The sequence below is a fragment of the Phoca vitulina genome, unplaced genomic scaffold (assembly GCF_004348235.1).
Source record: "Phoca vitulina isolate PV1807 unplaced genomic scaffold, GSC_HSeal_1.0 scaffold93, whole genome shotgun sequence".
NCBI lineage: Eukaryota > Metazoa > Chordata > Mammalia > Carnivora > Phocidae > Phoca > Phoca vitulina.
In genome coordinates, this window is record NW_022589796.1 from 3049564 (window position 1) to 3076712 (window position 27149).

The following is a 27149-nucleotide window of genomic DNA, read 5'->3' on the forward strand; positions in this document are numbered from 1 at the left end:
TAAGGAAATCTATTAGGATCTTATTAATATGGGAAATAAGATATGTATAGCCTGTTTTTGTTACGAGTAATTTGGAAGTTTTAAACAATGTGCTTTAAAAGGAGTTATAGAGGGCGCCTGGGTGGCTCAGTTGGTTAGGTGTCTGCCTTCGGCTCAGGTCATGATCCCGGGGTCCTGGATCGAGTCCTGCATCAGGCTCCCTGTTCAGCAGGAGCCTGCTTCTCCTGCTCCTTCTGCTTGTGCTCTCTCTGTGTCAAATAAATAAATAAAATCTTAAAAAAAAAAAAGGAGTTATAGAAGTTTATGGAAGGGGCAAAATTATGATTGTTTTTGCTTACCAGGTAATATGTTTGCTTACCAGAAAACTTAAGGAAATCAACTGAAAGGCTACTCTGGTATCATATAAGATAAATGCGTAAAAATCAGTATCTTTCTTATATTCTAGCAACGTATTTTATTTATAGTTTCTTCCAAACCCATTTAACCTTTTATCTTGACAAGAAACACACACACACACACATATGCATGTGAAACTTCACTGAAGGAAATACAAGAGCTGAGTAAAATAAAATGAGAGAATGCCATAATCCTCTTTAAAGGGACTCGGTACCCTAACAGTTTTAATTTACGTCCAGATTTATTAATTCACTGCAACCCTGTTCAAAATCCTAAACACTTGCTATGAAAACCAAGAAGTTGATTTTAAACTTGGGTGTAAAATGGGGCACCTGGCTGGCTTAGTCAGTAGAACATCCAATTCTTGATCTGGGGTTGTGAGTTCAAGCCCCAAGTCAGGTGTAGAGATTACTTAAAAATAAAAAAATAAAATAAAAAAATAAACTTGGGCCTAACGAGAATCAGATTCTTTTTTTAATCTTAAAAAAGTTGCAAATAGGTAAAGGTCTGAACAAAGTTGAAAGTCAGTAGACTCCTTTTTTTTTTTTTTTTTTTTAAGATTTACTTATTTGGAGAGGAAGAGAGGGAGAGAAGGGGCAGAGGGAAAGGGAGAAGTAGAATCCCAAGCTGACTCCCTGCCCAGTGTGGAGTCTGACGATCCCATGACCCCAAGAACAGGACCTGAGCCGAAACCAAGAGTTGGACACTCGACTGACTGAGCCACCCAGGTGCCCCAGTAGACTCTTAAAATCACAGTTTGGGGGTGAGGCTCTCTAATCAAAACACAATGCAGAAATACTAAAGATTAAAAGATAAAACTATATTAACTTTATAAATTGCTGCAGACAAAGACATTAAATGTTTCAAATATATGTGCCTTAAAGTTAGTATACATAGCACGCATCCTTTTATTCATGAAAATGGGAAAGGTTATGAGTGATTAACAATTTACTAAAGAAAATATTCAAGGAAAGTAAAAGTGTTTTTCAAAATTTTCCCTCATTTCTAATCTGAAATGCATATTAAAACAAGACACTGCTTTTTGCCTATCAGATCTGTACAAATTAAAAAAATTTATAGGGACGCCTGGGTGGCTCAGTCAGTTAAGCGTCTGCCTTTGGCTCAGGTCATGATCCCAGGGTCCTGGGATCGAGTCCCTCATCGCGCTTCCTGTTCAACGGGGAGCCTGCTTCTCCCTCTGCCTGTCGCTCCCGCTGCTTGTGCTCTCTCTGACAAATAAATAAAATCCTTAAAAAATTAAAAAAAAATGTATATTAATCTGTGTTGCAAAGGATGTGGAGTAAAGGATACTCCTATTCATCAGTGAGTGTATAAGTCAATAACAACCTTTTAGAGGGCAGTTTCTTAGTGTTAAATAATTCAAACCTCATGGTTTCACTTTTAAGAATTTAGTCTACACATGCTGAAAGAATTTTAGCTGAACCATTTTTAGCAATAAGAAAACAGGGAACAACTAATGTCCATAGTAGAAAAGTGGTTGAATATTCAAATTGCTATACACTGATAAATTGGAAAAATATTAACAGCCATTAAATTGAATGTACTATCTTGACCTGTTCTGAAAAATATCCATGATATATTTCTTGTTAAGTGCAAGAAGATAATTGCAAAAAATTATATACTATTTTTATAGAAAGAGCATATGTTTAAATACATAGAAGTGTAGTCATGAAATTGTTTTTCAAAGCTTTTATTCTTTATTTTATTTTATTTTTTTTCAAGATTTTATTTATTTATTTGTCAGAGAGAGAGCACAAGCGGGGAGCGGCAGGCAGAGGGAGAAGCAGGCTCCCCACCAAGCAAGGAGCCCGATGAGGGACTCGATCCCAAGACCCTGGGATCATGACCTGAGCCGAAGGCAGATGCTTAACCAACTGAGCTCCCAAGCATCCCTTAGCTTTTATTCTTTAAAGCTTTTTTTTTTTTTTAAGATTTTATTTATTTGTCAGAGAGAGAGAGTACAAACAGGGGAAGTTGCAGGCAGAGGAAGAAGCAGACTCTCTGCTGAGCAGGGACCCCCGGTGTGGGACTTGATCCCAGGACCCTGGGATCATGACCTGAACCGAAGGCAGACGTTTAACTGACTGAGCCACCCAGGCATTCTTGAAAACTTTTATTCTTTCATTTAAAATTTTTTTTTTAAAGTAGGCTCCATGCCCAGTGCGGGCTTGAACTCACAACCCTGAGAACAAGACTTGAGCTGAAATCAAGGGTTGGACACTTGACTGACTGAGCCACCCAGGCATCCCAGTCATGAAATTGTTAACAGTGGTCACTTCTGGGGAAGTGGGATTGGGGTTTGAGGAATTAGACACTGACTTTTATTTGATACTCATCAGTGGGTTTTTTTTTTTTCACATTTTAAAATTACCAAGAGACTATTCAGTTATTTTATAGATTCAATCCATTTTAATGACTTTAATTACCAGGGTAGTGAAATGTCAGGCAAAGGACTATGTTAAAAAATGAGATAATAAACTTAGGTTGTATGGGCTTGGTGTCAGTTTTGAATCCTAGTCATTTTTCTTACAAAAATGTGCAACGAGAAGTAAATGTGATACTGTTCCGTTCAGTTTTCATACAGTCTCGGGGTTTTAAAACTTTGAAATCAAGAACTCGACGTTTACAGTCCACCTCTGAAAGATTGACAGAGACACAGCATATAACACCATCATTTGTAAAGGTAATTAGACATCTCCTTTTGTTTTTTTTCCTACACATCTACCTGTGTGTTCTCTAGAATAGCATCCGCCCAAGCTAGAAACCTGTTGATCAACTTTGATTTGTTCATCTTTTCTCTCCTGTCACATCCATTAATCATCACATCCATTAATCACTAAAGTCCTATTGATCCAGCCTCTTAAATATTTCTTAGATCTGTCTCTTTTCATTCCCAGTTCCACTGCATAGATGGAGTATAACCATTTCTTGCCTAAAGGACTCTAGTAAACATTCATTTAGTCTCCTTGCCTTTATTTTTTTTAAAGAATTTATTAGAGAGGGAGAGCGCACAGGGACGGATGTTGGGAGGGGCAGGGAGAGGGAGAGAGAGAATCTCAGGCAGACTCTGTACTGAGCGTGGAGCCCGACCAAGCATGGAGCCCGACGTGAAGCTTGATCTCACGACTCTGAGATCATGACCTGAGTGGAAGTCGAGTCGGATGCTTAACTTACTGAGCCACCCAGGCGCCCCTTAGTCTCCTTGCCTTTAGTTTTGTTACCTTCAGTCCAGCTTTCAGACTGCCACCAACCCACCATCTGTCTAAAATGTTTTAATGTAATATATTCCTCTGATTTATTGTCAGATTCCTGCTGTAGTATCCGTTTGGCCTCTGCCTATCATTTTTCTGTTCTTATCTTTAATATGGCACTCCTTCTGAACCTCTACTCTACTTGTCTCTTGGCATTTTAAAGTGTCATAAAAGATAGCTTGCAGTTCCTGAGTGCTAAAGCCTGTTACTTCATGGCTCTGTCAAATTGTTTATGCTTTGCATTTCCTTTGGTTTAGAAATCCTATTTCTCTGTAATGCCTTTCCTAGCTTCCTGAGGTAGCATTTATTTTACCACCAGACCTAGAACCTCTTTTTTTTTTTTTTTTAAGATTTTATTTATTGATTGATTTGAGAGAGAATGCATGCGAGCGGGAGAGGAGCAGGGTTGGGGGCGGGAAAGAAAGGGGAAAAAGTCTTCAGCAGACTCCTTGCTGAGTTCAGAGCCCAATGTTGGGCTTGATCCCATGACTGAGATCATGACCTGAGCCGAAAGCAAGAGTCGGATGCTTAACCGACTGAGCCACCCAGGTGTCCCCAGACCTAGAACTTCTAACATAACATCAAAATGATTTCAAAAAATTAGTTATTTGTGTATCTCTCCCTAGTAGACTGAGAACATTCAGATCATTGGTTATTTATCTTTACATTTTCAGAACTTACACAAGGCCAAGTATATAAAAGGTACTCAGTAAACATTTAATAACTTAATGAGGTTTTTTGTCTAGTAGAGATAAAGGAGTGTGAACATCAAACCATTAGAACCCTAAAGTCCACAGGTGACCTATTGTTTTCAGTATAGTATTCTTACAGAGAGTTTCTTTATATTTATTGATTGATGCAAGTGTAAGGTCCAAAGTTAGTTTCTTAGCCATTGATTAAGTAATTTATTGTTGAATCTTAGTGTAATTCTTCTGATGGACAATAAAAATTAGAAATTCTAGAGTTTTTGAATGAATTTTTTTGTGAGTGATCATTATATTGTTGGGCAGTGTTATCTATATAGTCAGTACTGATGCATTGTTTGTGTATTTAGGGGTTCCTTTTGCGGGACAGAGGATCAGATGTTGAGAGTTTGGACAAACTCATGAAAACCAAAAATATACCTGAAGCTCACCAAGATGCATTTAAAACTGGTTTTGCAGAGGGTTTTCTGAAAGCTCAAGCACTAACGCAAAAAACCAATGGTAAGTTGATTTGACACCATCCGTATTTGGGAAGAATATCTAAAAGGAAGTCATAGTCCTACCTTTAAGTGATTACAAATATTTTTTCTAACAAGTATGCACCTTTTCATTGGTTATATTCCATTATATTTGTAACTTAAGCTGTGTCAAAATGGAAAATCTATTGGCACTCTCCCTTTTCTCAAATGAGAAGCAACGTCAAGGACAGAAGCACGAGTGCCTTGATGAGGTTTTTGGTCACAGGGTGCTGAAAGGAAATCATGGCAATTATACAAAGGAATGCCAGGTTCCAAAATTGCATGTGATAGAATATGATTACTATCAATAACCTAATGCTTACTTCTCATCAAGCTGTCACTTGTCATTGTTGTCATTTGATTTAAGGTTTTTTTTTTTTCTCCAGATTCTCTGAGACGAACTCGTCTGATTCTCTTCGTTCTGCTGCTATTTGGCATTTATGGACTCTTAAAAAACCCATTTTTATCTGGTAAAGGCTCTTTTCATTTACCTGACTTTTTTTTTGTATCTTTTAAATACTCAATTTTTTTTTCGTAGTTAGTCTGCCTTAGACTTAGGAGAGAGGAAGCATTTACCGTTCTAGTGTCTAGGCCTTTCTTTCCTAAGTCAACACTTCACAGATTGGGTCAATTTGAGATTGCTTTTTTACATTAAAGTAGAAAAGTTTTAATCTATTATGGTTATATGCCATCTGCATTCTCAGGGCTCATTATATTTACATTGCTTTGTGGATTACAGGATAAGTTCCTTCAGACATTGTACATATTTCAAGTTTTATTTTTGAGGCAATAATATTTTGTTAAAGTTCCAAGGATTATGTTATAGCAAGAATGTTAGATTAGCTTCTATTAGTGGTTCTTTTTCTAGACTTTTAAAAAGTTACACCTGTCCAATTATAAAATTTAGAAAACATGTAGAAGAATTTTATAATAGCAATACAAAGTGAAATAGTCCCCTATTTCAAAGACACACTAATAAATTTATGAAAATTTATGTATAATATATAAATACATAAAATTTTGGGGCGCCTGGGGGGCTCAGTCAGTTAAGCGTCTGTCTTCGGCTCAGGTCATGATTCCAGGATGCTGGGATCAAGCCCTACATTGGGCTCCCTGCTCGGTGGGGAGTTTGCTTCTGCCTCTGCCTTGCCCCTCCTCCCACTTGTGTGCTTTCTCTCTCCCCTTCTCAAATAAATAAAATCTTAAAAATATATATATACAAATTTAGTGTACAATTAAAAATTGCCTTAAATGAGTCTCATATTTTCTCAGTTTGCCAGTCTAAAATGAATAATGTCCATTTTAAGTGGTTCCTGTTGCTTTCTCAGCTCTTCGGTTTTTACCCTGGGTTCTCTATGGTCTTTATGATTGATTACCTTGAGAGAAAAAAACTGGTATACAATTAAAGAATATCAGTTGATCTGGATCAGGACTTTATCCCAGAACTTGCATGTAACCCCAGTATTTTAAGTTTTTTGTGGAATAAAACCTGAGATGAGATTTTAACATCCAGGAATATTATTTTTTATTTTTATTTTTTTTAAAGATTTTATTTATTTGACAGAGAGAGAGCGAGCACAAGCAGGGGGAGCGGCAGGCAGAGGGAGAAGCAGGCTCCCGATGTGGGACTCGATCCCAGGACCCTGAGATCATGACCTGAGCCAAAGGCAGACACTTAACTGACTGAGCCACCCAGGCGCCCCAGAATATTCTCTTTATAGCTAGAGTCATCTTCTTTTGTCTACTTATTTTCAAAACAGAACCAGTGTAGGGACACTGTGTGATATTGGAGGGGTGGGATTAGCTGTGGTTATTATTTTATGTTTCTTAATTTCTTACATTAAGCAAAATATATATCAAAATATGAAGTGCATTGCCTTATAATTTCTTATAAGTTTCGAGTGGTTTGGCTACAAATTTAATTTGCATTATTTATTAAGCCCATCTGTGTAGATCCTTGAATAAACAATTTAGTGGGCTAAAACTATTAGTGTCCATTGTAGAATTACTATATTACATTTGCTCTTCCAACTTTTTTTTTTTTAAGATTTTATTTATTTATTTGACAGAGGGAGACACGGCGAGAGAGGGAACACAATCAGGGGGAGTGGGAGAGGGAGAAGCAGGCTTCCCATTGAGCAGGGAGCCCGATGCGGGTCAATCCCAGGACCCTGGGATCATGACCTGCGCCGAAGGCAGATGCTTAACAACTGAGCCACCCAGGCACCCCTAACTTGTATATTCTTGATATGCTAAGTGTTTTCAACAAAACTGTATATTTTTGCCTATTGATTCTTTTTGCATCTAAATTTCTGTCTTAAAGACAATATTTTTTGTCCTCTGAGGAAATTAGAAATTGCTCTGTTTACTCATTTATATCTTTTTAGTAGGGAAGTTTAACCAAAGGGGAGAGATTTTAAGAAAGCTTTGTAATAGTTCTCTGTAGTTCATTCTAAGTATTTTACTCTCCTTCCAAACTTTCACTTTCTTAATGATGTCATTACTGACATATATCATCTGAGGGCAAGTAATAACAGTTGCTGGAGGAGGAGGCTACATGAAAAGTGAAATAATCTCTTTTAAGGTTTACCCTTTTTAAAAAAAAAAAAAGCCAGTGCCAGTTCTTATGCTAGGTTTAAGGCAATGTATTTCATGGTGTGCATCCCTGACCAGTTGTATCAGGATAATTTAGAGTGGTTGTTAAAAATGGAAACTCCTGGGGCACCTGGGTGGCTCAGTTGGTTAAGCGTCTGCCTTCGGCTCAGGTCATGATCCCAGGGTCCTGGGATCGAGCCCTGCATCGGGCTCCCTGCTCAGCAGGGAGCCTGCTTCTCCCTCTCTCTGCCTGCCACTCCCCCTGCTTGTACTTTCAATCTCTCTGTCAAATAAAGAAATAAAATCTTTAAAAAAAAAAACAAAACTGCAAACTCCTGGGCCTTTTCCTGAATCTACCAACCAGAAGTTCTGGGCCATGGCCTGGGAACTTGCATTACTACATTTCTCAAGTGATTTTTAGGCACGGTGGAGTTTGAGAATGATTGGTGTAAATTTCTCTTGTTAGATATTATAGAAGAGGGAAATAATTTTTCATTTTAATTGGAAGGTATAAAGATGTCATTTTAATGTGAGTCATTTATTCCTTGAACATGGTCTAGAAATCCAGAAGATGTAGTTTCTGTTACTTCACTATGAATTTATGTATGTAATACTTAAATATATTTTTTCTCTACTTTTTTACCTCTGAATAATAAGGTGGTTGGAATTTTATGAATCTATGAAATATATAAACATTTCTTTTTTTTCTTCTTTAGTCCGCTTCCGGACAACAACGGGGCTTGATTCTGCAGTAGATCCTGTCCAGATGAAAAATGTCACCTTTGAACATGTTAAAGGAGTAAGTTAAAAAATTTACCCTACTCTCTATTATCTAATTATGTAAGGCCAGTATTTGATTTTAAAGGTGTAAAATAGAAAATAAATATATATTTGTCTCTACCTCCAGTTCCAGGCGCTAAAACTCTTGTAATCCCCTAAGTGACAAGAGCATTAGGTGCATCTTTGGTTCTACAGTTTGGTCTTTGATCCTGATGTCTAACACAGGGCTTCTAAGTCCCTAGGAATTTCCTGGGTGATAGCACTGTCTTTTGTACTGAGGCCACTCTGGGTGGGCTTCTGAATCGGGGCTGGACACTAGAACAGACCAAGCCATGATTAGAACCTTGGACCTTTTAGCTTCACTGCATGTTCTCCAGACCTCTTTTAGATACTGGGATAGAATAAATAAATCTCTGCTGTCATGGATTTTTAGTTCTAACAGAAACTAGACCATGATATTGTATATAAGGAAATACTAGAGTATGTTCAAAAGTGATGAAGTATTATGGGAGAAATACGGAGCGGCATAAAGAGGATTGGGAGTTTTGAGAGAAAGGTCACAATTTTAAATGGGGATATTCAGTGTATGATTGACTGAGAAGGTGACATTTGAGTGAAGATTTGAAGATGATGGGGTAAACCATGCATGTATCTTTTTTTATAAGATTTTATTTTTAAGTAATCTGTACACCCAATGTGAGGCTTGAACTTACAACCCTGAGATCAAGAATCACATGCTTTACTGACTGAGCCAGCCAGGTGTGCCTAAACCATGCATGTATTTGAGCAAAGAACACTTCTAGCCAGAGAAAGAGAGAAAAAGATCCTGAAGAATTAATGTGCCTGACTTGTTTGCTGACCAATAAAAAGGCCACTTTAATATGGAATAGAATGAGAGCTCTTCCTCTTTCCACACTCTGTTCCCTATCTATGCATAAATATTTTTCACAACCTCTACTATTAGGGAATTAAGTATCAGGGGTCACTATGATAGTTTTATACCAAGTATTCCTTCCCTTCCCTTTGCAATTTAAACAGCTGTGAACCCTGTTGGAGTTGCAGAAAGAGAATAATTGAGGAAGAGGTTGGTGCAGTGAGTATTTGAAAACTTGACTCATTAGTGCAGAGGGCTCTTCCCATTTTGTTTAAGATGTGCAGTCAGCCTGCTCTACATTGAACCTGTGCTGAGATTATGGTCAGCAAGGCATTCTTACTTTCTCCCTGCAATGTATATACTTCAGTTACTCAATATACTGCACTTCTTTTGGAATGAGTCCAATTCTGATACTAAGCTAAAGAAGACATGCTGATAATACTAGAAATGGGGACATCACAAAGTTTTTAGATTGTCACAGTTTCCTGTGCTAATCTAAACAAATATAATTACTGTTATAATTTTATATTGCTCTCATTGCTATAAAATCTAAATTTATGTACACCAAAGTAATGTATAACATTTACTAAAATAGGTATGCCAGTAGGTGGTACCTGTGATCAGTTTTACCAAATCTTAAAGAGCTAGTATAGGAATGTCATTTCCTTGCCTAGAATTTCTGGTTATGTAGGAATAATTTTATATATAGCTGCCATAAAAATACTAATAAGGGCTTTTATAACTTTATTCATTGCCTTGTTCCCTAAACTCTATTTTCCTGTATAGATTTTATATACCTCAATTGGTAATTTTCCTGACACAGAGTTTGGGCAGAGAAAATGTAGTTTGAGTAGTAGGTGACAGCTAATTTGTTTTCCTTTTCCTTCAATTTAAAGTTATTTGTTACCTTGACCGAATGTACTTTGGCCTTCTTTTAGTATATGGATATCTTTGAACGTTTAAAAAGCTTATTTTAATAGATAAAGAGCCAAATCTTTTTTATATGTATTTATATATATATTTTTAAAGATTTTTATTTGAGAGAGAGAGCAAGCACGAGTGGGGGAGGGGCAGAGGGAGAGGGCGAAGCTGAATCCCGCTGAGCAGGGAGCCCAATGTGGGGCTCGATCCCAGGAGCCACCCAGGTGCCCCCCAAATCTCTTTATAAACATAAATTTTATTGAAGCTTAGCATTCACACAAAACTGCACAAATCACAAATCTGTACCTTAATAAATTTTCACACAGTGAACTCAGTATATTATTGGCACCCAGCTCAGGAAATAAAATATTACCAGAAACTTCCTAGTGTCCCTTTTTCCCACTGCAAGCATAATCGTTGTTCTGTCTCATAACATACATTAATTTGGCCTGCTTTTGAATTTTACATAGTGTATATGGCTTCTTTCACTCAACATGATGTTTGTGAGATCCATCCATGTTTTTACATGACGTTGTACTTCATTCATTCCCATTGCATAGTATTCTATGAATATCATAATATTGTATATTCCACATTAGGTAGAAATTGGGTTGTTTCTAGTTTTGGCCTAGAGAGTGCTATTGTGAATTTTTTTTACGTTTCTTGGTGAACATATGTACGCATTTCTCCTTAGGAGTGGACAGAGCTTTACTTACAACTGTTAACTTTACAAACATTTTATTAAGTTTTAATAATGTAATCAATAACTTTCAAAGACTATTCTAAGCCTAATTTAAAAAACTGTTTACTCTTTAATGATTGTATACTTCCTAGAAATCGTCCTAGAAAATTATCCAGGAATCTAAGAGGGTCATGAGTTTAATTCTAGATTTTAATAATGCCCTTCAGCCCAGAGATGTTTCATGTTTTAGTACACTTCTTGTCAGGTAGTTTCTTTTTAACCCTGACCAATGTACTTGAGTTCTTTTATTCCCACTGAGAACTATTTAAAGTTGTCTAATGTAGGGTTGCAAATTGGCTACAAATGTATTATTAGGCCAGTGTAATTCAAAATAAATACATGAAAGTACACACATAAATGTGCTTTTAATTTAAATTGGTAGCTAACATTTTTAATGTCTTTTTTTTTTTCTTGAAAAATTGAAGTCTAGAACACTAGGTCTATATTCTGTGGTAGAGCCAAGTCATGGTGGTTTGTCCTCTCTAAGGGTCTTTGCTTTCCAGTTCAGCATACTGCCACCACTGTTATTTTATATCTGGTCTTCTGCACTCATCTTTGATATCATTCTGGCTCTAGGTACTTGTATTTGTTACTTCTGGTTGTATGCTAACTAATTTCTGATAGGCAGCTTTTTTTTTTTTTTTAAGATTTTTATTTATTTGAGAGAGAGAGATCATAGAGGGAGAGGGAGAAGCAGATCTGCCACTGAGTGGAGAGCCTGATATGGGACTGGATCCAGGGACCCTGAGATTATGACCTGAGCCGAAAGCAGACGCTTAACCAACTGAGCCGCCCAGGCACCTCTGATAGGCAGCTTTCTTAATCTTATATCAGAGTTTTTAAAGTTGAGCTAATACTCTACATGCCATCTTTCTTGACCAGATTGGGCTTTATTCTTGCGAGAGACCTTAATTCTACATGGTTTTTGTATTCGGGGGATTAAATCTTTTGAACATTTTTTGCCAGAACCATTTACAAAGCAGTATCAGTGCACTTTGGCTTAATTTTAGTCTCCACCCTTTGGCATTTGTAAGGAACTAAGTCATTTATAATCTAGTGGTAATTCCTTATAATGAAAATAATCTAATAATTAATCGTAAATTAATGTTATAACTTAAACACAGACTCCCTTTTCATTGATATGTATTAAGCTCACATAATTTGCCCTTGAAGCTTATAAACCAGGTCAAAAGTTCTGGATTTGAAACTTGGTAGGTGAGTCTTTCTGTTTATACCAAATGCCGCTGACACATTTAACTAGAGTTGTGAATATAAGTCCTTGTTAACTGGGGGAAGCACTACTTGAAAATGTAAGAAGTTGGGGCGCCTGGGTGGCTCAGTCGTTAAGCGTCTGCCTTCGGCTCGGGTCATGATCCCAGAGTCCTGGGATTGAGCCCCGCATCTGGCTCCCTGCTCCGCGGGGAGCCTGCTTCTCCCTCTCCCACTCCCCCTGCTTGTGTTCCCTCTCTCGCTGTGTCTCTTTCTGTCAAATAAATAAATAAAATCTTAAAAAAAAAAAATGTAAAGTTAGTTTTTTGTTGAGATATGTAAGGAGACCGCATAACTGGCAAAAAGAGTCGGGTGAAATCCCTTTTGTGTGTGCATTTATAAGGGAGCCTTCAAGTTAATTTCCAGTTAAATTTACTATTTTCAAAGAGGAGGGCTTGATAATCTAATCATTACTTAAAATTGTTTGATAAATTATATCACTTTAGGTGGAAGAAGCTAAACAAGAATTACAGGAGGTTGTTGAATTCTTGAAAAATCCACAAAAATTTACCGTGCTTGGAGGTAAACTTCCAAAAGGTAAGATATCTTCCCTTTACCATGACTTGACATCAAAAAAATACTGTAATCCATTACTAATTTAATCTTTACCGGATTTAAAAGCTTAAAGTTTAGTTCTTAATTGCTGTTTTACAAATAAGTCTTCATTCTCAACATAACTTTGTATAACCTTTTTTGAGGGGAAGGGGATTTTGAGTTTTGTTACAATTTCAGTTGTGAGAATAGTGCAGAGAACTCTCTGTACTCTTAACAAAACTCAATAGTTTTTTAGCACTTTGTCTCATTTGCTCACTTTCTTTACATAAATGTATTTTTTTTTTAAAGATTTTATTTATTTGACAGAGAGAGACACAGTGAGAGAGGGAACACAAGCAGGGGAGTGGGAGAGGGAGAAGCAGGCTTCCTGCTGAGCAGGGAGCCCGATGTGGGGCTCGATCCTAGGACCCTGGGATCATGACCTGAGCTGAAGGCAGATGCCTAACGACTGAGCCACCCAGGCGCCGCTACATAAATGTATTTTTAAACTGTTTAAGAGTAAATTGTAGATATCATGCTCCTTTAACCCCAAATACCTCATTATGTATTTCCTACAAATAAGAAATTCTATTATGTAACTCCAACATAGTTGTTAAAATGAGGAAATTTAACATGGTTTCAGAACTATGATGAAATTCAGTTATATTCAAATTTCTGCATTTCTCTTAATAATATCTTTTGTAGTGGGGTCCTCCCATCCCCCCCCGCAACCCCAGGTTTAGACTCAATCCAGGTTTACACATTTAGATTTTTCTTTAATCTTTTTTTTTAAATCAATTTCTTTTAGAGAAAGAGGGAGAGAGGTAGAGCAGGTGGGGGGAGGAGCAGAGGGAGAGAGAGAGAATCCTTAAGCAGACTCCCTGCTGAGTGTAGAGCAGCCATGGGGCTCAATCCCAGGAGCCTGAGAGCATGACCTGAGCCAGAATCAAGGGTTGGCTGCCTAACCTGCTGAGCCACCCAGGCACCCTTAGATTTTTCTTTAACCTGAAAAAATTCCTCAGCCTGCCTGTCTGTCTATCTGTCTGTCTGTCTTATCTATCTATCTATCTGTCTATTTATTTATTTATGTGAGAGAGTGAGCACACATGCAAGCACAGGAGTTGGTCTGGGGGAGGGCAGGAGGAGAGAGAATCTAAAGCAGACACTGAGTGTGGAGCCCCACGTGGGGCTCAGTCTTAACGACCTTATCGTGATCTGAGCTGAAGTCAGACGTTTAACTGACTGAGCCACCCAGGCTCCCCTCCTCAGCCTTTTCTTATGGGAGTGTGTGTGGATCTTTCATGACCTTAAAAATTGTGCAGAATACATACTAATTTGTGGACTGTTCCTCAGTTTGTCTTTGTCTCATGTTTTCTCACAGTTAATATGATTTTTAATGACTATTGTGATTTATAATAAGAAATATATATTTAGTGTTAGTCCCATTCTTGTAGTTTCATGGTGATGACAGCAATAGATTTGTCTTCTGTTGTGTTGATGAGGCGACTTTTAGAACACACCTAAGGTTAGGAGCTGGTTGCCAGGAGAATCAACCATGTGATTAGAGGGCTGGAACTTTCAGTCTTACCCTCCTGACTAGGAGGGGAGAGTGGCTGGAGGCTGAGTCAGTCATGCCTATGTAATGAGGCCTCCATTAAAACCCAAAAGGATAGGATTCAGAGAGCTTCTAGGTTGGTGAACATGTGGAGATGTGGGAAGAGTGGCATATCTAGAGAGGGCATAGCAGCTCAGCAATCCTTTTCCCTTTCCTTGCCCTATGCATCTCTTCCATCTGACTGACTGTTCCTGAATTGTATCCTTCTATAATAAACCAGTAATCAAGTAAGTAGAATGTTTCTCTGAGTTCTTTGAGCTATTCTAGCAAATTAATCAAATCCAAGGAAGGGGTCACTGGAACCTCCTGTCTATGATCTGTCAGTCAGAAGCACAGGTAACAACCTGGTCTTGCAGATGACATGGTGAGGGTTGGGGATAGAGGCAGTCTTTTGGGACCAAGTGCTTAACTTACAGTATTTGATGCTATCTCCAGGTAGGTAGCATCAGAATTGAGTTGAATATTAAGATGCCCATCTGGTGTTGGAGAATTGTTTGTTGGTGTGAGGGAAAACCATATGCTGGAACTGGGTACAAGATTGTAATGACTTTGTGGTGTCCTTGCACTGTATGATTGTACTATACTTTAACCACTTATATTAAACTTTTATGGTTTCCAATGTTTTGCTCCTAAAATTAGCAATGTGAGGGCTGGGCAAAATGTGTGAAGGGGAAAGGGAGAAACGTGCTTCCAGTTGTCGAATGGGTAAGTCAGAGGAATAAAAGGCATAGTAAATATAGTCAGTGATACTGTGATAGTATTGTATGGTGACAGATGGTAGCTACACTTGTGGGGAGCACAGCATAATGTATAAACTTGTCAAATCACTATGTTGTACATCTGAAATTAATGTAACTGTGTATCAACTATACTCAAACAGTTTTTAATTAAAATAATAAAATCAGCACTGTGATGATCATCTTAATATCTCAAGGCTTTGCCCACATGCTTAATTATCTCCTTAGAATAAATTCTATATTTACTCATTTATTTATTATTATTCTAGATTCCAATTCTAGAAATGGAATTGGTGAGTTAAAGGGGGGGACTCATATTTAAGGTTTGTTTGTATGCTGCCCACTATCTCTACTGACAGTGTTCAGCAGTATATAAAAATGTTTGCATGAATCTCTGCTAATTTGGGATTCATTTATTAAAGTCAATACTATAACATCATAAAGAACACGTTTAAAGTCATAAAGTAGTTACACTTTTTCTAATCACAAGGGATATTTTATAAAATTGTGGGAAAATTCTCAGGTACCAAAATAGATCCTACAGAAGTTGATATGATGATTTAAACCAGCTAAGAATAACAATAACATGGCAATACAAGAGGATAGTCTTAAGGGTATTTTTCAGCAACTTTCCTTTAAAAAGAGTTTTATGTTAAAATATAGCATTAATACAGTTTTTTTTTTTTTACATGAAAAATGAAAAGTTGTGGAAACCAGAGAATTCTGTTATTCCCACTTATGAAAAACATACTGCTGTTAGGAAAATTTTCAAACATATGGAATAGTTACAAAGCTGTAGACATTAATTACTTTATACATCTAAATACTTTGCTGTGTATCACCTAAGACAAAGGACATTATCCTAAAGAGAATAATTTATCCTACCAAATAAAACTAAATACTATTTCCTTAATATCTTATACTCCAGTATTTTTTCAAATTTTCATCAGATGTCCCTAGAATTTCTTAAATGTTTTTTATGGAAGAGCATCAAGTCAAGGGTTCATGTGTCACATTTGGTTGTTTAATCTCTTAATCTGTGTTTATGTGAGTTTTATCTTGTTTAGTGATAAATAAGTTTATTATATTCCATTCTCTCAAGATAGAAATGGTAGAGAAAAATTAGTTTTGAAGATCCTGAAGTGAATCATTACTAGAGACGTATGTTTTGTTTCAAAATATTGGTCATGTGCCTTCAACCTCAAAACTATATATACATTAATTAATAACTTTTATAGGTTCACATCAGGGTTTATTTTTATTTTTTAATTTGACCCATTCTATTTATTTTTTCTTTTAGGAATACTTTTAGTTGGACCACCAGGGACAGGGAAGACACTTCTTGCTCGAGCTGTGGCTGGAGAAGCTGATGTTCCTTTTTATTATGCTTCTGGATCAGAATTTGATGAAATGTTTGTGGGTGTGGGAGCCAGCCGTATCAGAAATCTCTTTAGTATGTTTTAATGTATCTTTCATATAATACGAAATTTTGTTAATTTAAGGGAAAGAGGGCTTCTTACCCTTTATTTGCTACTTGATTATGATTGATAGCTGACCTAGCCATTGTGGGGTTTTGGTTTTAGGTAATTTAATGTGTGAGCTAAAACAGAACTGTACTTTTTCCCCAAATAGAAGAGCTAGAAGTGTTAGATGAGGTTGGGGCCTGTTGAAAAGCTGGGTTTTTTGTTGTTGTTATCCTTTTTATCTTATTCATCAATTCAATAGCATGTAATTAAAGAATAATTAGCCTCCAATCTGATTGTATATGGTTTGTACAGTGGAAGAATGAATACTCAGTTGTTTTTATTATATATCATTTTCTATGGTACAGTTTTTTTTCCCGAGGCTACTGTTCTTATATCAGTTTTAAAAGAAAGAAAGATCTCCTTTTGTGTATTTTCTCCTTAATGAATGTCTTCTGTTGGCTTTTGACAGTCTTACAGGTTTTTAATACTTACATGATTTTGTTCAGAAAGTATTGATTTCATTAAACTTATTTGAATCTTTTCTCTTTTCCTAGGGGAAGCAAAAGCAAATGCTCCCTGTGTTATATTTATTGATGAATTAGATTCTGTTGGTGGGAAGCGAATTGAGTCTCCAATGCACCCATATTCAAGGCAGACTATAAATCAACTTCTTGCTGAAATGGATGGGTAATTGAATCTTCCTCTATCTTTGGGATATGGTAACATTCGAGAAATAGCGGGGTGTCTGGCTGGCTCAGTCAGTGGAGCATGCAGCTCTTGATCTCGTAGTTGTGTGTTTGAGCCCCACATGGGGTATAGAGATTTCTTAAAATAAAATCTTAAAAAAAAGAGAGAAAGAAATAGAAAAAAATGTAGGCAACAGAGTAGTCCCTGTGCAAGAAGTCAAGACAAGCTGCATTCTCTGTATTGTGTTCTCTGCATTACTAATGGGGTGATTGACATATCAACTCTTCTTAATTGGTGATCTCTATACCTTTTTTCATTAATTGTATGATGACAGGAAAGTGATGATTCCAGTTGAGAATACTAGTCTATTTGGAGATGTAAAGAGTGTATGCTGGTTCCTACACAATTTGTGACTAGGTATTAGTGTTGTGGTAGATTAAAAGTTTGCATCAGTTTTTATAATATAAGGAGCAAGATGTGGGGTTGCTTTGAAAGAAGGAAAAACTTTTTTTTTTTTTTTTTTAAAGATTTTATTTATTTATTTGAGACAGAGAGAATGAGAGAGAGAGAGCACATGAGAGGGGGGAGGGTCAGAGGGAGAAGCAGGCTCCCTGCCGAGCAGGGATCCCGATGCGGGACTCGATCCAAGGACTCCAGGATCATGACCTGAGCCGAAGGCAGTCGCTTAACCAACTGAGCCACCCAGGCGCCCCAAGAAGGAAAAACTTTTTAAAACCATATAGGACATTTTGGAACCAAACAGGAAGTCTAGGAGCAAATAATTTGAATTGGTAAACTTGAGAATAATTTTTCACAAATGAGTCAGGTACCCAAGCTTTTTCTTTTTTTTTTTTTTTTAAGATTTTATTTATTTATTTGACAGAGAGAGACACAGCCAGAGAAGGAACACAAGCAGGGGGAGTGGGAGAGGGAGAAGCAGGCTTCCTGCTGAGCAGGGAGCCCAATGCGGGGCTCGATCCCAGGACCCTGAGATCATGACCTGAGCCGAAGGCAGACGCTTAACGACTGAGCCACCCAGGCACCCCTACCCAAGCCTTTTCTGTCAGGTCATGTCTTCCTAAGTAGAACAAATACCGTGAAGGCATGTAATCATAGATGACTTTGTGACTTATTATTAGCATTTTTATTGAAGTGTACTGGCCTAATAACATTTGTTCCTTTCAAAAAATAATAGAGATGTCTTACCACTTTGGGTATAAAAAAGATCAGTCCCTCTTCTTTGCTGTTACTAAGTTTAATGATAAACAGTTTTGTGTAGAGCATTTCTATATGTGTACTCTTTTAATATTCAGTGAAATGTTACTTTTTTTCTTTTTTAATAGTTTTAAACCCAACGAAGGAGTTATCATAATAGGAGCCACAAACTTCCCAGAGGCATTAGATAAGTACGTATTAAAAGACTTTTTTGACAAGTACTGATGCATACTGAACCATGGATGAACTTTAAAAGAGAAAGAAGCTGATCACAAAACATCACATATGATTCTTTTTATATGAAATGTCCAGAATAAGCAAATCGGTGGCAACAGAAAGTAGATTAGTGGTTGCCAGAGGGTGGGAAGAATGGAGAGTAGTGACTGTTGGTGGCTGTGGGGTTTCTTTTGGGGTGGGGGAATAAAAATATTCTTGAGTTAGATTGTTGATAATTGCACAACTTTGAATATATTAAAAACCACTGGATTATCTACTTGAAATTCTGTGATACGTGATTTAAATTTCAGTAAAGTCGTTAATCTTCTGACAACTTTATATCACAGAATTTGGGGGTGGTGGAGAGCATTTTTAAAATAAAATTTATTATAGTTTAAAATTTTTGATTTTATCATAGAAGTTACTCATATTTTAATTTGATCTAATAGTTTTATCTTTGCCTAAGTCTATAGTTTAACATTCTGTACTTAGAGCAGTTGTGATAGGAAGCTATCATAGTGTAGCTCTCATAATAGACTGCTCTAGAATTATTTTTCCTTGAGTGACTGGCTTGCATGTTTTTGTTTATGAGGGTTGTGTATTACCTCTCTCTGTCAACCTTTGTTCTGCCTTCTGGTTATTGAAACTGTTACTTGAGTCATGTTTTACAAGGAGTTATCTGAATATTTATGTTCAAAACTCCAATCTAGGGTGAAATAGGTGATGGGGATTAGGGAGTGCACCTGTTGTGATGAGCACTGGGTGATGTGTGGAATTGTTGAATCACTATATTGTATACCTGAAACTAATATAGCACTGTATATTAACTGTCCTGGAATTAAAATAAAAACTAAAACTCCAGTCTAACCTCTGGTTGCCATTATCCTTCCATCTTGACTTTAGAGTGTCAGTCCTATTTAATTTGACCTTCAGCGTACTCAGATTATTAATTTATATTTTCTTCTTCTCCCTTTAGTGCCTTAATACGTCCTGGTCGTTTTGACATGCAGGTTACAGTTCCAAGACCAGATGTAAAAGGTCGAACAGAAATTTTGAAATGGTATCTCAATAAAATAAAGTTTGATCAGTGTAAGTCTGATTCCAGTAATAAACTTTATTATTATCTCTATAAAATGGTAATATTTCATTCTGCCCTGTTTGTGGTTACTTGACAAATGTCTCAAAAGACCAGTTTTTTATATGTCCTTTTTTTCTCTCCATTTATATGTCCTTTTTTTTTTTTTTTAAAGATTTTATTTATTTATTTGACAGAGAGAGACACAGCGAGAGAGGGAACACAAGCAGGGGGAGTGGGAAAGGGAGAAGCAGGCTTCCCACAGAGCAGGGAGCCCGATGTGGGGCTCGATCCCAGGACCCTGGGACCATGACCTGAGCCAAAGGCAGACACTTAACGACTGAGCCACCCAGGTGCCCCAATAAACTGTTGTCTGAGTATACATTTTCAGTTTGTGCTTAGGCTAGTAACAATTTAGGTTATAATTTGAAGGTTTATAAATCAAGTCTGGCAACTCTGAATTTCTTTGGTTTTTTTTTTTCCACAAAGTTCTTTAAGAACTTCTGTGATTTGTCCCACTGGTAGTTTTAATGATATATTTAATGGCAATTTTGGCTTTTTCCTTTAGAAAAAGTAAGTTTATTTTGTAGTTAACAGTGAAATAAATATTTTAAGTTCTAGTTCAGGATAGCTGTTTTCTTTTTTCTTTTGGAATGCGAGTTGTTTGTGAAGAGTTGTTCTGGAATTTTAATATTGTGTTTGTCTATGTAGCTGTTGATCCAGAAATTATAGCTCGAGGTACTGTTGGCTTTTCTGGAGCAGAGTTGGAGAATCTTGTGAACCAGGCTGCATTAAAGGCAGCTGTTGATGGAAAAGAAATGGTTACCATGAAGGAACTAGAGTTTTCCAAAGATAAAATTCTAATGGGTAGGTTTTCTCTCCCCTTTTTCTTTTTCCCTGTCTTAACACTGTTCATTATGTTAGAGAATAAATTCTTTTTGAGAAAAAGGTTATAAAAAAGAAAGGTACAGGAGCAAGAAAATACATATTCAAAAATAGCCACACAATTGGGCCTCTTACAGAACAAATATAGTTTATATGATTATACTTTTTGGGGGTAGGGGGTGCCCATGTGTTTCCTCTTGTCTGATATTGCTGATAAAAGAATAATTTTACTGATTTTCAGTATTTGATTTTAAATCTTGAATTGGCTTCAGAACAGGTTAGTTATGACATTTCTTCTTTAAATTTATTTTCTGGAAATAGAATTAAACTTTTTCCTTGTTGATAGTAAGGAGTAAGATGACAGCTCTTACAATTTTGGTTGTCATTTGTCAAGTTACTGTGGTTTAAAATATTTGTTAATGATATTAAGTCATGTCACTCTAAGAATTACTTAAAGGCAAGTGGGTTTCATTCATCTAAATATACTTTCCTAACAGAATAATTTTATTCAGTTAAATTTTTATCCTTAGGGCCTGAACGTAGAAGTGTGGAAATTGATAACAAAAACAAAACCATCACAGCATATCATGAATCTGGTCATGCTATTATTGCATATTACACTAAAGATGCAATGCCTATCAACAAAGCTACAATCATGCCACGAGGGCCAACACTTGGACATGTAAGTATCTTGTAGTTTTTTTTCTTTTCTTTCAAGTAACACTCTCCAAAAACTTATGTAGGAAATTATTGATGAAAATAATTAAAAAGAAAATTCAACTAATTCCTAAGTTTGCTGAGAACTTTCTTCTTTAACATTCTGAACCATTGTGAAATCAGAGATACTGGTGAAACATCTGCTAATAAAGAATACTAATATTTCAAATATTATATATTTACATTATGAAATTTAAATCTGGAATGACAACAAAGTATCATTCTTAAATATGTAATTGCTCTTTTCCCTCCACAAAGAAACTATGTCAGTGATTCCATAGTTTTTCTAAGATTTTTCTTATTGAGTACAAGTTTCATTTTCTTTTTTTTTTTAAAGATTTTATTTATTTATTTGACAGAGAGAGACACAGCGAGAGAGGGAACACAAGCAAGGGGGAGTGGGAGAGGGAGAAGCAGGCTTCCCGCGGAGCGGAGAGCCCGATATGGGACTCGATCCCAGGACCCTGGGACCATGACCTGAGCTGAAGGCAGTTGCTTAACAACTGAGCCACCCAGGCGCCCCAAGTACAAGTTTCATTTTCATACCTTTCTAATGATAGACACTTTAAGCATTTTTGTGCACCTGGGTATAAGTCCATCCTCTTGCAGCATCATATACGTATTACATATAAAATGAACTTTTGCTTTATAAAGAATTTTTCTTATTTTGTATATTGCCAGTTTTGTCATTAGTCGCCTGAGACCATCTCTAAATTTTTTTGAGCTGTCAGCATCATGATATTAAGTACTATAGCAAGAGCCAAATGATAATTCTGATCATTAATATAGGTATTTCAAACTGTGTCTGAAGTTTTTCTTTGTTTTCAATTGTCTAGGTGTCCCTTTTGCCTGAGAATGACAGATGGAATGAAACTAGAGCTCAGTTGCTTGCACAGATGGACGTTAGTATGGGAGGAAGAGTAGCTGAGGAGCTTATATTTGGAACTGACCATATCACAACAGGTTGGCTGTAAAGAATGGCTTTAGTTCAAATTGTGCTTGCTGATTTAAAAATACCTTAAAAAATTGAGTTCTATGTATATTTTTAAATTTTAGGTGCTTCCAGTGATTTTGATAATGCAACTAAAATAGCAAAGCGGATGGTTACCAAATTTGGAATGAGTGAAAAGGTAATAGCTAATTTTAACCCTTCCTCATGTATCAAATGATGATTTGCCAAGTGTCTGTTTATGAGAGAGGGTTCTTTTTTTTTTTTTTTAAGATTTTATTTATTTGAGAGAGAGCGAGCAAGAGAGAGAGAAAGCATGAGACGGGGGAGGGTCAGAGGGAGCAGGGAACCCGATGCAGGATTTCAGTCCCGGGACTCTGGGACCATGACCTGAGCCGAAGGCAGTCGCTTAAACAACTGAGCTACCCAGGCGCCCTATGAGAGAGGGTTCTCATTATAAATTGGTAACATTTACTCCCCCCCCATCTCATTTCAAGTAGATTTGTCACAGCTTATTCTAAACTAAACTGTTTTTGTTTTTTGAGTAATAACATATAGTATTCACTTTCCATCCTAGCTGCTTGGACAATAACAGTATCTCATGAGTTAAGCAAATGATAAGATATTCTATTTTCTGTTCTTATGACATAAAACACCTATTTGCTGAGCTTGCTTACTTTACCCTTTCCACATATTTCACTCTCCTACATTATCACTGTGGCTTCATGAATCATTTCTAATACACTACATTGTGGATTTCTGGATTTGGAATAGCTGCAAAGGTTTTCGAAGAAGGTACTCAGAGCCATACTTATTATTTTAAATTTTTTCTCTTATATTTTTAATTTTAGTCTTACACTTTCAGAAGAATGATGAAATTTCTTTGCCCTCAAGGGTGTTTTTATATTGCATTTCTTCCTTGTCCCCATGATGTTTCCTTAAGTATAGGATAGTACTTCCTCTGTTACATATTTTAGTGGTTTAGGGTTTTTCTGTTCAATTTCTTTTCATTTTTTTTAGCTTGGAGTTATGACCTACAGTGATACTGGGAAACTGAGTCCAGAAACTCAATCTGCTATTGAACAAGAAATTAGAATCCTTCTAAGGGTAATGATCATATTTTTATATGCTTATTTATTTGTCTGGTCATAATGTGCCTCAATAGTTAGGTACTACCAGAAGATAATGGTTATCCCCTGTTTAGAAATGTCACTATGTATAATAAAGAGAATAAGTGCACCATTGAAACCATGATTTCAATATGTTGTTTGGGAGCCTCTGGTCATAGACTGAATATTTTATTCTGGCTATAGGCTAGGAACAGTTAATATCAGTAATTATAAATATTCTACTTAAGCTGTAAAACCATAGAGTTGTTAGAATAGGGGATATTGATTATTTGAGTCTTTATTGGTTTTTCACTCTGACATATATTTTATTCAACAAATATTATTTGCTTTGTGCCTAGCTGCGTGCGTGTGCTGAGAATGAAGCACAAAGTTCTTTGAAAACAAAAGTCTTTTTGATCGCAGTGTGCAGTACAGAATATGTGAGCATAGACTCAGTGAGATCAGTTAGTAGTTACTGTGGAGTCTCCTCGTGGTACAGCAGATGCTTGGATTAGGGCAGTGAGTGTAGAAATTGAGAAAATGCGTTCAAGAGATACTGATCTAGTGGAATCAAAATGCCTTTTTGATGTTTGGGTGAGAGAGCAGCTAAATTAAATACAAAGCTGTTTCTGCCTCATGCAGCTGTATAGTTGTGTGTGCCGTTTACTGAGAAAACACTGATGATGGCCTAAGGTGGGGAAGTATGTAGATTATGAGCTGAGTTTTATACATATTGAATTTGAGGTGTCTTTTTTTTTTTAATTTTACTTGTTTATTTGAGAGAGAGAACGAGAGAGCGAGCATGAGTGGGGTGGGTGAGGGGCAGAGGGAGAAGCAGACTGCCTGCTGAGCAGGGATTCTGACGTGGGGTCTGATCTCTGGACTCTGGGATCATGACCTGAGCTGAAGGCAGACGCTTAACCAACTGAGCCACCCAGGTGCTCCTGAATTTGAGGTGTCTTAGTGAAGATTTCAAGTTGAGGGAGCTACGTGGACCTGGTGCTTAGTGCAGAGGTTCAATATGTGCATTCCATTTGGATGTGCATGAAGGCAGGTCTTGGAATGGAAAAGACAGAGCTAAATTCCAGAAAGTCTAGTGAATGAGAACTGTAATTAGGGTAGTAGATTGCAAAATCAAGGATGTTGAATAGGGCTACAGTCAGATGGTGTAAACTTCAAAGGAATCGTGCTTTATGGAAGAGGGTAGCATAGTAATGGTCTGTCAGCGGTGAGGGGAACAAAGAGTTCACCTCTTTACCCTGAAATGTCTGGGATAAGAATCAATAGCTGCCACTTGAGGGCTTAGGAGTCTCCCCCAGGAGGGCGAGGTTTTGATTAACTTAAGGAGGTAGAAAATGGTTTAAAGTCATTAAGTATATGAAAAATTTATATAATGGAAAGATTTAGAAGGTGTTTCAGAAGAGGAATTCTCTCTGCCTTCCCTGAATCTTCATTCTCTTTCCTTTGCTATTTATGTTAAGTAAATTATCTATACTCTAGTATTCTTAGGGCATTGGAAATACTCTTTCTTTGCTCTAGTACTTTTCTGAAATGTTAAGATTGGGAAGGCAGTAGGTACTCTTTCCACTAGATGGCACGCTTACATTGTTATTAAGGGAAATGATGACTAGCTAGTATACATTTTAGGTTCAAATGTTTATGAAACTTAAAAATATGAAAACCTTATCGTAGTCTTTCATGTTACAATGTAAGGATTTCATTCCAATGAAGTTTTTAAAGTTAATACTAATTCATCCTTGGATATTAGTTTCAATATTCCATGACATATTTATAATACTTTATATGTTTTCTTTAATTTGATGATTTCACTTGACCGTAACGGTTTTGTTCAGAATGTCTAATGATGTTTATTTTTAATAATTGTGTTATGTTTATATGACTTATGCTTCTTGATGTTGGTAAACTCATTTTACAGTGGTATAGTTGTCACAGGCTGACAGAGTTGTTATCAAATAACAATAGAAAAGTAGATCTTTTCTGCTGAAATCTCACAAGGCAAAAGGAGCAAACCTCCCTTCCCTTTTTAACATGTATATTGCATAGAGAAATAGATTTCTTTGTTCACAGACCTTATTTAAAATACAGATAAGTATAATACATACTTTTATATCTTTAAGTAGCTCCCTAAGTAATCCTCATTTATCAATATGATAGATTTTGAGGTTAAAAATAGAACATTTGCAAATACGAAACTTCTCTTTGAGAACCAAGCTTGCCCTATCTATCTCTATCTGTCTGTCTGTCTGTCTGTCTGTCTATCTATCTATCTATCAAGTAGATTCCACGCCCAGCATGGAGCCCAATGCTTTTATCTTTTATAACTAGAAATGAATATATTTCATATTTTTTAAGGCATATACATTTTTTTTTCTTATTTATGGTTTTTGCTTCTCCTACGTTTTCTGCCTCTTAGATACCTGCTTTTTTCATTTCAGGACTCATACGAACGAGCGAAACATATCTTGAAGACTCATGCAAAAGAGCATAAGAATCTAGCAGAAGCTTTACTAACCTATGAGACTTTGGATGCCAAAGAGATTCAAATTGTTCTTGAGGGAAAGAAATTGGAAGTGAGATGATAACTCTTAAAATGGATGCATTGCTGGTTTTACTGCAAGAATATATAAGTAGCATTTCAGTAGTCTTTTGCAATGCTTTTCTCCCATTCTTGCCTTGGTGTCACTCAAGGGTGTGAAACACTTTGTCTCTCTTTTGTCATGTTTAATCTAATTTTGGTTATTCTCATAATGACACCTATTGCAAATTATCAACCCATAATAAATATGTTAAAGAAAATAAAGAACTATTAGGATTGGAAACAGCTTGTTTGAGAAATGTCAGTAAGTTATTCATTTGAAAATAAGTAGTGATTTTATGGTTGGTTCCTCTACTGGATGTGAATAAAAATTGTGCCTTTAGCTCTTTGGAAGTATTTTTACTTGGCAAAGTAAAATTGTTAAAGGATTGTCTTTGTTTTTAGATAGTACCTTTTATCTTTGTTAAAGATATGCTGCCATTTGGCTGTCGGTGAACCATATTTCTATATAGGTCAGTGGAAACTTCATTAAGATGCACTTAATTATGCTCCAGAGTGTCCATATATAAAATAGTTCTTTTTGTTTTTGCCTAAGAGTAGAGAATTGTAAATGTACAGATATAATCAGAATTTAAATGATTATAACCTTTTAGAAATGCAGCTTGCATTTTCATGGTCTTTTTTCTTTTAAACATCATTATCATTCTTACTAATGAAATTTATTTCAGAGCTGCAAGTGTTTTGTTAAATAAAAAGTGAGTCACTTCAAAATCTAAATAACTATAATTATGCTTGGTATTAAGAGAAAAATTAACCCAAAATCTCAGTCCCTTCAAAGTGAACTTTGAATTACCCTATGTTAGAAATGGAAAGTTGTGTTTGCTTTTCATTTGGATTTTGTGAATATGAACATGTTGTTACAGGATTTACAGATGACTTTATTTAACTCAATAGAAAAATTATTTTAGAGCTCACTGTATTGGTTTTACAACCAAATTATATTCTTGAAGTGATTTTATTAAAATTACCTACAGTTTTCTAATAACTTTTAAGCTGTATATGGTCTTCATTGAAGAATAGAGGGAGTTTGCTATACAATATCCTTGCCTCTTTTTTTTTATAATTTTAAATTTTGATCTAATTTCAAACTTACAGAAATGTTACTGGAATAATACAAGGAACTCCCATATACCCTTGGTCCACATTCATCATCCCATTTTTTAATTGCCCACCTCCCTTTCCCTTTTCTCTTCTCCTTCCCTCTCCCTCTCTCCTTCCTTACTTCTCCCTGTATGTATACATGTCTTTGTGCAGAT

At 36.3% G+C, this 27149-nt stretch overlaps 1 protein-coding gene across 1 annotated transcript in view; it reads left to right on the forward strand.

Annotated features, from left to right (window-relative positions):
• YME1L1 (YME1 like 1 ATPase) overlaps window positions 1-26878 on the forward strand; it is a 49196-nt gene extending 22318 nt beyond the window's left edge. The window contains exons 5-19 of the mRNA XM_032396684.1: window positions 2991-3100; window positions 4723-4873; window positions 5277-5360; window positions 8202-8284; window positions 12518-12608; window positions 16258-16410; window positions 16978-17110; window positions 18454-18516; window positions 19518-19630; window positions 20328-20483; window positions 21032-21183; window positions 22055-22181; window positions 22275-22348; window positions 23188-23274; window positions 25733-26878. Of these exons, the coding sequence (XP_032252575.1) occupies window positions 2991-3100; window positions 4723-4873; window positions 5277-5360; window positions 8202-8284; window positions 12518-12608; window positions 16258-16410; window positions 16978-17110; window positions 18454-18516; window positions 19518-19630; window positions 20328-20483; window positions 21032-21183; window positions 22055-22181; window positions 22275-22348; window positions 23188-23274; window positions 25733-25876 (1721 nt within the window). The 3' untranslated portion in view covers window positions 25877-26878. The remainder of the gene's footprint in view (window positions 1-2990; window positions 3101-4722; window positions 4874-5276; window positions 5361-8201; window positions 8285-12517; window positions 12609-16257; window positions 16411-16977; window positions 17111-18453; window positions 18517-19517; window positions 19631-20327; window positions 20484-21031; window positions 21184-22054; window positions 22182-22274; window positions 22349-23187; window positions 23275-25732) is intronic.
• Window positions 26879-27149: the final 271 nt, after the last annotated feature.